Source organism: Lichenostomus cassidix, unplaced genomic scaffold, assembly GCF_008360975.1.
Source record: "Lichenostomus cassidix isolate B80296 unplaced genomic scaffold, HeHo_3.0 HiC_scaffold_780, whole genome shotgun sequence".
Taxonomy (NCBI): Eukaryota; Metazoa; Chordata; class Aves; order Passeriformes; family Meliphagidae; genus Lichenostomus; species Lichenostomus cassidix.
In genome coordinates this window covers 43,487-54,257 of record NW_028147850.1, presented here as the reverse complement: position 1 = coordinate 54,257, position 10,771 = coordinate 43,487, and the positions used below count along the sequence as shown (strand labels likewise).

General features: G+C 49.3%; 1 protein-coding gene across 2 annotated transcripts; it reads left to right on the top strand.

Annotated features, from left to right (window-relative positions):
- The first annotated feature begins 2,954 nt into the window (after positions 1-2,954).
- On the top strand, positions 2,955-8,895 carry LOC146420626 (secreted phosphoprotein 24-like). Of its 2 annotated transcripts, none has more exons than XM_085048082.1 (5): positions 2,955-3,144; positions 3,243-3,547; positions 4,381-4,503; positions 5,628-5,738; positions 8,507-8,895. In XM_085048082.1, exons 3-5 carry the CDS (start codon positions 4,387-4,389, stop codon positions 8,735-8,737), a joined length of 459 nt encoding a protein of 152 aa, XP_084904208.1. In that variant the 5' UTR covers positions 2,955-3,144; positions 3,243-3,547; positions 4,381-4,386; the 3' UTR covers positions 8,738-8,895. The 2 variants fall into 2 exon arrangements, with proteins under 2 accessions (XP_084904208.1, XP_084904209.1); XM_085048083.1 differs by having other exon boundaries at positions 2,956-3,144; positions 3,243-3,367.
- The last annotated feature ends 1,876 nt before the right edge of the window (positions 8,896-10,771 follow it).

The following is a 10,771-nucleotide window of genomic DNA, read 5'->3' as shown; positions in this document are numbered from 1 at the left end:
GCAAAATTTAGTAGCCTTTCTCCTACCCCTGTCAGCTGATGTTAACCTAAGTCTTCTGCAGACGTGTTGAAGTTACTCAGAGAATCACAGAACACTCTGGGTTGAAAGGGGTCTGAAAGCTCATCTCATTCCAATCCCCCCTGCCATGAACGGAGACACCTTCCATGATCCTAGGTTGCTCCAGGCCCCATCCAATCTGGCCTTGGACACTTCCAGGGATCCAGGGGCAGCCACAGCTTCTCTGGGCACCCTGTGCCAGGGCCTCCCTGCCCTCACAGGGAACAATTCCTTCCCAATATCCCATCTAACCCTGCTCGCAGTGGGAAACCATTCCCCCTTGTTCTGCCATGGCATGCCCATGGTGAAGTACTTCTCAGGAACCTTTTGATTTTGCTAATGGGATGCCACAGAAGCTATGGAAAAAGAGGAATGCTGTGAATTCACTTTTTTTCCTTTTACCAGAACGGACATCACTAAGTTTCATCTGTCATCTGAATCTCCAGGAAATTAGGGATCAGGAGTAGCTCCTCAATGCCTGGAATGATGTTTAGACTGTTTGCAGCATACAGGCATGTGATGATGCTGGATGATTTACGTTTTATAGGAAAACTCATCTTGTAATTCCCAAAATTTCACTAACAAAGAGAAATTATTGTTCCAGTTGTGTGGGAATAGAGCTGACGATTGCTGCGAGTGAAGAGAGTCTGAAAATAGTCATCTAAGAGAGGTGCTTTAATTCCTCATTTCTGAACTAGTGCCTCTTTGCTGTGCCGATTAAATCAGATACAACTCCTTCCCTCTGCCCCAGGCTGCCTTGGCATCTGAACTTGCTGGTGGTAAAGTTTAGTCCTTAAACTGTCAATTTGCCATCTCACCTTTCACCACTTCTCTGTGTGCCATGGCACCATTCACCACCCAGTGCTTCCTCACAGAGTCCTCGTCGGCAAATGCTGGAAGCTGGGCACAAAAAGAACATGGTGAAAACCTCAGACCTCGCCAGAAACCCAGAACTTGGGGCACTTTGAGTCTGAAAATGTAAAATTGGTTCCACTGCTTAAATCTGTTGAAAGCAGAGGTTCAGGGAGCTGCAATAGAAAACATCTCCGTTCTCTGGATGACATAAAGCCAGGGCCCTGCAGAAGAACTTTGATGTCATGAAACAATCTCCAAGTCCCACTCAGCATTACTACAATCCTGCTGGCTGCATTTCCTAGGAGCTACTCTGAGAGGACAATCTTTAACCCCTGCAGTTGGCTCAATACTTAAAATTACTCTTGGGCTGGCTACAGCACATTCAGCTTCTATTGGAATATTAACTGATCCCAGCATACAAGAGGCAAATGGTTACCTTTTCTGGGGTGAAGCGGAAAGCTAAATGTTATCCAGACTACTGCAGCAAGGTGGAAAACAACAAGGATCTTGTTGATCTGAATGCCAAATTCTTTCTGTTAGAATGGTTTGAACAGTCTCATTGCAGGTGTTTCATCACCACCTCTGACTGATTGCAGGGAAACCATGGCAGAAGCAGGTCAAAGAGCTCACCTGAAGGTTTCACCTTGATCTGAGGCAGCCTGGTCTTGTCTCTGGCAGCAGGGAAGTTGGGCATAGCACAACAGGCTGTTCCTGAGAGTCTCCAGCTCAGTTTAAATCCTTTGCATGGTGGTGCTCTGGCATGGCTGCAGCCACAGCAGAGCATTCCTGGCCACAGGTGAGGGTGTCCAAGAGCTAGAAGAGAACACCTTCAGCTGCCTAGAACAGGGAGAATGGATGTAGAAGAGAGTCTCTGGCTTTTGAGAAAAGTTTCAATCGGCGTATTTGATGCTGTTCCCAATGCTGAAATTCAAGCTGGCTGGTAAAAAGTGCCCACCCCTTTTACTTTTTTGGCTCATGGACCCACATCCACCTCTCCCAAGGCAGTGTCTGGGTGGCATGGCACACACGTGGTGAGGTTCTGTTTGGCACCACCTCTGCTTGTCCCCACATGATTCTTAGCACGGTCTTCATGCTTGTGTAGCTTGACCAGCTGGCACACACCTCTTTCCTGGGGTTCCTTTTTCCAGGTTCCTTTTTCAGGATCCCATAGCAACAACAGGACATGAATCCAGCAGCCATCAAGCTTGTTGGCCTTTATGGATAAGTTTGCCCTAAAACACCTCCAGTGTTGAGCGATACCTAATTCTTTCTGTTACTCGAGGAGTCGGATTCCCCCGGTGTCCAGCTGGGGTGGCTGCCACTCTGCAATCTGACAGCTGACAAGCAGGAGCAACTTTATGCTTGTCCTTACCAAATCTGAGCCTCCCATGAGTGCATGTCTTTTGGAAAATTCTTAAAATGACCCCGTGCCACAGAATTCAAGTGGAACTGCAATTTGAAGGTTAATGGAGGGATTTCACTCATGGGATCTTCAGAATGGACGTGGTTAGACCCATCTCTGCCTTGTGAACAAGCAGCAATGGGTGAGCTTGCTTGAAGGCAACAGTTTCCAACATTGCTTTCCAAAAATCCCATTGATTTTGGGGCTTAGACTGGGTGTCCCAGGGATTTGCAGTGTGCCGCGTGCCTTGTGTCAGGAGAAGGAGGCTTCTCCAGGGTGCTTTGGTCTGCAGAGTGATGGCGGCAGCTCCATGTGGCTGAATTCCCCTCTGGTGCTGGGGAATCCTCAGGGAACGCCAGCTTGTAAATGCTTCCAGACTCTGGCAGGACATGAAGGTTCTGGCTTCCAGTGCTAAGGAAACAGTTGACTCCCCCCGTGGAAAACTAATGGCTAAAAGTGGACAAAATAACTAGATTCTGCCTTTGGCTATGGAAATATCAGGAATTCAGTGCTCCCTGAATTCCCCAAAGGGTAATTCAGTCCTGGGAAAAAGGCACTGCAGCCCATCGCTTACCAGAGAACTCCTGCTAAATGGAGAAAAGCTGACAACAAATATTTACCTTGGGATCAATTCTGTTTAAAGTGCAATGTTTGGAGCAGAGCTTGGACGTGGGGAGGTCAGGTGCAGGATCAAGGCTGCATTTATATAAAGACAGAGGGATATGCACTGGGAATCCTTGCTTGGAAAGGGGAAAGGCCGGAGGATTTGGAAAGACACACTGTGAGGATCTTAATTTTTGTCCTCACACTGAACGTTTTCTCGTGTTCAGGTAAGCTGGAGCCACATCCCCCTTCTTAGGAGGGTGGTTTCGTGGGGAAAAGTACAAGCCTACAAGGAACTTCTAATGGAACTGTACTGCCCTCTCAGGGTTTCCAGCATATGACTATGAAGTCCCTGTCATGGAAGAGGCTCTCAATGCATCCATTGCATGGATCAATTCCCAATCATGGAGCAGAAACCTGTATGGTGTTGTCAGGAGCTGAGTCACAGGAGTAAGTGTGCAGACAATGCAGGCCCTTTACCTGACATGTGCTTTGCTGGGATGGAAAACTCTTTTCCACACAGTTCTGGAAACCCGGATTTAGTTGGAGTTTGCTGATGCTGCCTGGAAGAGGGTGGGTTTGGGGCATTATCTGAAGTTATGGCTTTAGGAACCTAAATATCTTTCGTAGGTAAGTTTGTTTAGGAATTCAGATTTTTCACCCCTAGAGTAGAAGTTCTCGAGGAATGTCTTGTAGGATTTTGGTCAAAAGTGATGTTTTTAAATACCTCTAGCTAACTGCTTTGCTTTGGGCATCAAGCAACCTGGTTCATCTGAAGGTCTTAGCTGATTAAATGCCCCCACAAATGCATTCAGGATTCATTCTCTGATCTGTATTCATTTCATCTGTCTCTACACACCAATTCTGGTTTAAATCCGCTAGAGTCTAAGTGCAAGCAGGAAACCCCTATATGTTTTAATTTGTGGTGCTAAAGCTTATATTGGATACGCCCTGAATGAAGGAGTTAAAGCTTCTTAAATCAAAGTTATCCATGCTCCTGAACACCCTCAGAACCTTTCTGTTTCTATAGGTGGCATGTATCAAGTCTTCTGCAAAAATGAATGTCAAGATGACTTACGGATTTATATCGTTTGGATTAAAAACTCCCAGTATTTGAAAGTAGCGGGAATTTGTTGTTTGCCGGGGGTGTTTTGTGGGTTGCTTGTTTTTCTTTTTTTTTTTTTTTGAGTCTCCCATCTTGAGCCAAAGCATTGATGAGACTATGTAAAAGAGAAAAGAATAATCAAAAGGCAACTAAACAGTCTAAAGCTTGCAGTGGGGCATGTGTGCTGCCCATCGAGGCAGCCTTTCTCACCCACATCAATCTGCTCTAAATTGGGCACTGACCCCTAATGCCCTTATGCCATCTTCTGCTTGGCAAAGAAGCAAGATTGCCCAGTAGTGAGAGCAGCAGAGGGGTGACAAGGACTAATGAGGTGTTGTTTTGACCCTCCTTTCACCAGGTGGACATGTGGGACAGCGATGCTTATATGTTAGATCTGCAGTTCAGCATCCGTGAGACTGTGTGCACCAAAGCTTCGGGGAGAGATCCCTTCACCTCTGCCTTCAAAACTGGGCCTTTCGTGGTAAGTGCCCCCGGTGGGAATGTGAACCTTCCCTCCCTGTGCATCCTCTCAGGATGGGTTGGAATGCTGCTGGTGCTGAAAAATGAGGAACGGCTAACTTTCTGCTACAACCTGCAGCGTGGAGGGGGTGTTAGGTGGGAAGGGTCAGTAGTGGGAAACTCTTCTGCCTGGTCAGTGGGGAGTGCAGGGAGCTGAAGAGAGGATTTTTGTCTTGGAGCAGAGTGTAGTGAAGGTAGGTGTGCTTTTGGGGCCAAATCGTAGAAAGAATGGTTTGTTCTCTAAGAGAAGAGGGTAGAAGAGCACTTGCTTTTGCCTATCATGCATCTGGACATCACAGAAGGGGTTATCTTCTCATAAATGCAGATTCCCCCCTCTGTGCTCACAGTACTGATCACTTTCAGATTAACTCTCAGCCTGAAATAAAAAGGCTCTTGGTATGGCTCTTGATAGAGCTCTTGCTCTACTCTGAGTCTTAAATCACCAGCTTTGGTGGAAATACATCATCTTGAGCCTGGACTTCTCTGTGCACAGTTACTTGGGCCAAGCCACCTCTCTCCTCTGGAGCTAAGCAGCTCCTGTGTGCATTTAGATGGCACCACACGGAATTGTTGGTTATTGCTTTGCTGTTTTTCTTTAAAAACACAAATGTTGTCTGGTACAATGGTATCCCTGTATCCTAAACTGACACCATCCCTCTTTTCTTCTTGGGGCAATATGGCAGCGTGTGGATGTGTTTTCCAAACTTGAGTGCAGGTTTTGCTGCGGATTTTTGTCAAATTGCAGAGACAACGTCTTCAAGAGTAGTTTAACTTCCAGAGCTGGAGCTGCCACAGGCATAGCCCTGCACTGCCCTTTTCTTTGTACTTGGTGAATTCAGAGCTGTGAAAAGGATGTGGAGGTTTTCTCCTACCTCAAGCAAGCTCAAGTCTTCATACAGTGAACACACAGTTGTGGAGCAGTAACCTGTGTGTAGTCGTGTATCATCTTTCTTGCGTTGCTTTCTCTTGGAATTTGTTTTTTTAAATTCTTCTGCAAGTTCCCTCCCACCCCCAGTGAAACTCCCATGAGAGGGTTTGTGTTGGATGTTTGCTCTGTGAGATTGGCTCTATTTTGTTCTATTACAGCCCACTGCTTCCTGCAGGAGCGTTGTGGAAGTCTCCAGGGAGCTGATTTCCAACATCACCGTGCGCTGCCATCGTGGCACATTCAGCTCCGAATCAATGAGCAGCGAGGAGGTAAGGAAGGGAGAAAGTGAGGAGTGAAAATTCTGCTTACCCTCTTTTATAGAGAAGTCAGGCGTCTGCATGTGCTCCTGTCACAGCTGGAGGTTTGGATCAGGCTGTAGTTTGAAATTCAGCTGATGGCTGTAACGCTTCCCTTTCCATCAGCTGGGGGCTCTGACCTTGCCTGGGAGAGTGGGAATCTCTCTGGCACTCTGGCATATCCATCAACTCCAACACTTCTTCACTCCGTGCCTGGAGAACGGTGATTGGCACTTCTTGGACAGACACAAATCCCTGTGGCTCTGGCTCTGTTACCAAACCCAGCTCTCAGCTGAGCATGTCATCACAGCACAGCCCAAGGACATTTGGTCTGCTGACATCTGTGCTCCCTTTTTGAGCTCTTCTTTGCTTTTTGGTGTATTGTTAAATGCTGGCCTAACCTGGGAATTCCTGCTGGCTGTTTTCAAATCATGCCAGTGTCCACTTCATCCATGAAGTGACTCTTGAACTTGTGTGTCTGCACTTTGAACATGGCTCTACAGTAGGTGATGGGCTTGAGGGAGCAAAGCTTCTCAAGCAAGGATAGGGACAGCTTTTCTTTTTGGGAAATTCAGGGGACTAACAGAGGAAGCTGAATTGTAGAATCACAGAATGGTTTGGATTGGAAGAGTCATTAAAGCTCATCTTGTTCCACCCCTGCCATGGGCAGGGACACCTACCACGATCCCAGGCTGCTCCAAGCCCTGTCCAATCTGGCCCTGGATACTTCCAGGGATCCAGGAGCAGCCACAGCTTCTCTGGGCACCCTGTGCCAGGACCTCCCTGCCCTCACAGGGAACAATTCCTTCCCAATATCCCATCTAACCCTGCTCTCCTTCAGCTTAAGGCCATTCTCCCTTGTCCAATCACTACAATCCCTCGTGAAAATCCTTCTCCAGCTGCCTTGTAAGCAAATAGGATTCTTTGTTCCTTTCCCTTCGCCTGAATGGCCAAACTAACTCTTCATTTATTCTTTTTTTCTCCAAGTCTCCATTCAAAGCTAGCTAGTGAGTGCAACCCAGGAAGCCTGGCTTTGCAGAGCAGAGACTGCACGTGAAGCACTGGAATGTGTGCTCGGATGTTTTGGATGTTCAGTCAGTCCTCTGTGGCTTGACGTAACTGTGTTGGTTTTGCTTAGCCCAGAACATTGGAAAGGTGTCTTTAGCATCTGAGAGAAATTTAAACCCTTCAAAAGCTGTTGCAGTAGACCTGAAGAAGTGTCTGTAGGGTTGCAAGAAGGCATACCCCCATGTTCATGAGTTAGTTTTGTTTAGCCCAGTTTTGCTAGTGAGTGGGGTGGGGTACAGAGATGGCTCCTGTGTGTCCTGTGTGAAGGTTCTGGAAGTTTTTCAGCCTGTGCAGCAGAGCCAATCTCTGATGGCTCTGAAGGTGATGGACATGCTGCTGGACAATTAGAGATGTTAGTTACGCCTCTGTGAAAACATATTTAAGAAGAAATCAAAACAATGTGAGCATGCACTTCTTTTTAGCTAGAGGAGGAGGAGGAGGTGCAAATATGTGAGGGGAAAACAACACGGAGACACCAAGGTCAGTGGAGAAGGTGGGGTAGGAGGTGCTCCAGGCGCTGGGGCTGAAAACCCTCTGCTAGCTGTGGTGAAGACCATGGGGGGAGCAGGTGGTCCCCCTGCAGCCCACGGAGTCCACTGGGGTGCAGAGATCCACCCACAGCCCGTGGGGAGGAGCCCACGCCAGAGGAGCAGGTGGATGCCTGGAAAAAGCTGAGATCCAGTGGGAGTTCCACATAGAGTTAAAGTTACAAAAGCCTTGTAAGGGAGACAAAGGCCTTGCTGCCAGGATGAAAACAGCCTGGCCTCGGCTTAGAAGTCTGCACCCTACGGACAAAAACTCATGTTGCAGCAGATTTGGGAGGCCTGCTGCTGGTGAGAATGGACCCACGCCAAAGAAGTTCGCCGAGGACTGTCTCTCGTGGGAGGGACCCCATGGCTTAGTAGAGGACTCTCTCCCTGATGAACCGACCAAAGAAAACTCCTTTCCATGCCCCCTCCCACCCATGCCATTGGTTGGAGGGAAGGATGGGGGTGAGCTGACAAACAGTGTTTGTAGCAGAAGAACTGAGGCAATGAATTAACCTAAAGAAGCCTCCATGCCCTCCCTACACCCTTGAGCTGTTGGTTGGAAGGAGGAAGAGGGGTGAAAGAGGAGAAATGGTGTCTTAAGAGCGAATTTTTACCTCTCGGTTATCCTCCAACTGTTAGATTAATAGATCACTTTGCAACTTTAAGTTTTTCATCCTGTATTTCCATTTATCAGTGCAACCTACCACCAGTGCCTTATATCAGCTAATAAGACCAGGGCTAGGCGCAGGAAAAGCACAGCCAATGGCTGTGACACCGGGCTCTGTGTTCCCAGGGATTCTCAGGCAGCATCTGAGGGGGCAGCAAGAAGAATTCCAGGTCATCTGCAAGGGTGAGTGAGGGCAGCGGGGTGTCAGCGGGGGCTAGCAGGCAGGAGCTGCAATCCCTGTCCCGGCTCTGCATTGCTCTGTGCCCTGTGTGACGAGAGGCATAGAGTGGGCAGAGCACAGAGAGATTTCAGGGGCACGTGGGGGATTTGTGGCCAGCACCTTCCGGCTGATCCCGTTGGTCCCTGCTCGTCCCTGGCCATGGCAAAGGCTGGCGGGGATGGCCCTGGCCGGGGAACTCTCCTCGGGTTCCCACAGATCCAGGCTCTGACCGTGGCTCTCTTCCTCTCTCTTGCAGCCCTCGAAGACATGGCAGATGATGTCAGCCCCACCACTGCGAACCTGGCCCTTCAAACCTTCTACATCCTCCAGGCTGTCCAGAGGACTCGCTTGTCCAGAGCGCAGAGGCTGCAAGAGCAGCTCCAGCAGGCATGGAAGACACGGCCTCGTCTGCGAGGCTGTGGATGGCTGCGCCGTTGGAGCTCTGTTGAGAGCTGATCTGTGTGCTCTGTCTGCTGGGGCCACCTGAGTCAGCGGGGAACATCTGGTTTTATGAAGACTTCAATTTTTTTTTAGTATGCCCTAAAGAAAGGGTTCATATATTGCTAATGCAATTAATATTATATTAGTAGTAATATAATTGATATTGTTAATATAATTCTCAAATACAGAATGTGTTATAATACACCCCGTGCCAGGATCTTTCTTTTGGTGCCCAGCGTCTGCAGGGCATAGGGGAAGAGGGGAAGACGGGTGCTTGTGCCCAGCAAGTTGCCCAGGCGTGCAGTGTGGAAGTGGCCAGAAGCCCCTTGGCCTTCGCTGGTTCTGCCGAAGCCCTAACACTTCCAAGGGAGCGGGCTGGCAGAGGCCACAGCTGCAGGGATCCCTGCGAGGCTGGTGCCTGGAGATGGCCACAAGCCTTCTGGCAGCCCGGAAGCTCCACCTGTGTCCTCCTGCCCGTGTGTTGCTGGCTGGATTGCTGAGGGCTCCCCGGTGCCTCTTGATCTGGGGCTCCTCTGGAGCTTCGTCGGGGCTGCGCCACGGCCGGGCAGGATGGCCGGGCTGGGGGAGACCCTGAGGGGACAGGGCGGTGGGAGGCCTGCAGGGATGAGGTGCTGCCGAGGCCCTGACGGGACAAGGCAGTGGGAAGGCACGAGGGGGATTCGTGAGGGGGTGGGCAGCAGGAGGCTGCAAGGGGACAGGAGGCCCCTGAGGGGATGGGGTGGTGGGAAGCGCTGAGGAATTGGGTGTCAAAGGCCAGAAGAAGCCCTCAGGCAGCCCCCCTGTTCCTGCAACCCGGTGCTTCCTCATGGTGTCTCACAAAAGCTCTCAAGGCTTGGCTTCCGCAGTATGTACACCTGGACACCCCCGAATATGGACACCCCCGAGGTGCCCAGGCTGGGCTGGCTGACAAGGAGGGCAAGGTGACCCTGCTAGTAAATAGGACAGTATATTTGGACCACAGAAAACCTGAGAATTTGCCCCCAAAACGTTCTTTTTCTGCCCTGCAATTTACCTCAGGTTTCATAACAAAATTTTCTCTACATATCCTCTGCAAATTACCTCAGACTTTTCCTCAACAGCAGAGCTGACCCCTAGAGCTCACGACAAATTTTTCCACCAAAATATCCTCTACAGTTATTCCACATACTATCTCAGGAGATTTTATTCTCACAATCCAGTGATTACCTCACATTTAATCCCGAGGGTTCATTCTGTGCCCTAGGAGTGACGCCAGGTAATTCCAAAGTTCCTTCTGTGCCCTATGTAATAAAAAGAATACTGTTTGTTCATCAAAATCTTGCTAAGGCCTCTTGAACAAAAGGAAATTGCAAATCTTGCTAACACTGCTTAAAAACAGAGGGAAAGTTGTTTTGGGTGGGAAAAGTTCGCTGGCAAAATAAGAAGTAATCTGTAACCTTGGCATTCTGCAAGATGTACTGTCTCAGCAGAAGAAGAACAGAAGCAGCCCAGAAAGCCGCACAGTGCAGGGTACACGTTGCAGCAGTGCAGAACCTGAAAGGCAGCTCTCCCCTGCTGCGAGGGGAGCGCTGCCCCAGAACCGGAACACGCAGGATGGTCATTCCATGGCCACGAGCTGTGGGGCTGGTCAGACGCGGTCCTTGTAGAAGCGTTGCAGGTTTAGAAAGGCAGCTGTTTGGTTCCTGGTCTCCATGGTGTTTTTATTGAGGAAAACAGGGGAGGAATGGGGAGACTGGGGAGGGGGAAGGGAAGGCGAGGGAGGGTACAGGTTCCATACGAGCCCAGAACCAAAGAGGCCCGTTCCGGATCTGGCTGGGGATTTTATCTCTAGGGATGGGAGGCGGTCCTGACTCACATCCAGTCAGAAGGGGTCAGGGGGGCGGGGTCAGGGACAGGAAGGACACACATTACAAAAACACGTAACCCAGAAGATAAACCCTATAAAAAGACTGTAAGGTGGGGGAGAGCCTGCGTGCCTTTGGCCGCCCAGCGCTGCTATCCTTGCTACCGCTTGCTAATAAATTATAAATTCTTAATTGGCTTGACTCCGTATCGGTTCTATGAGTGCAATCTATAACAC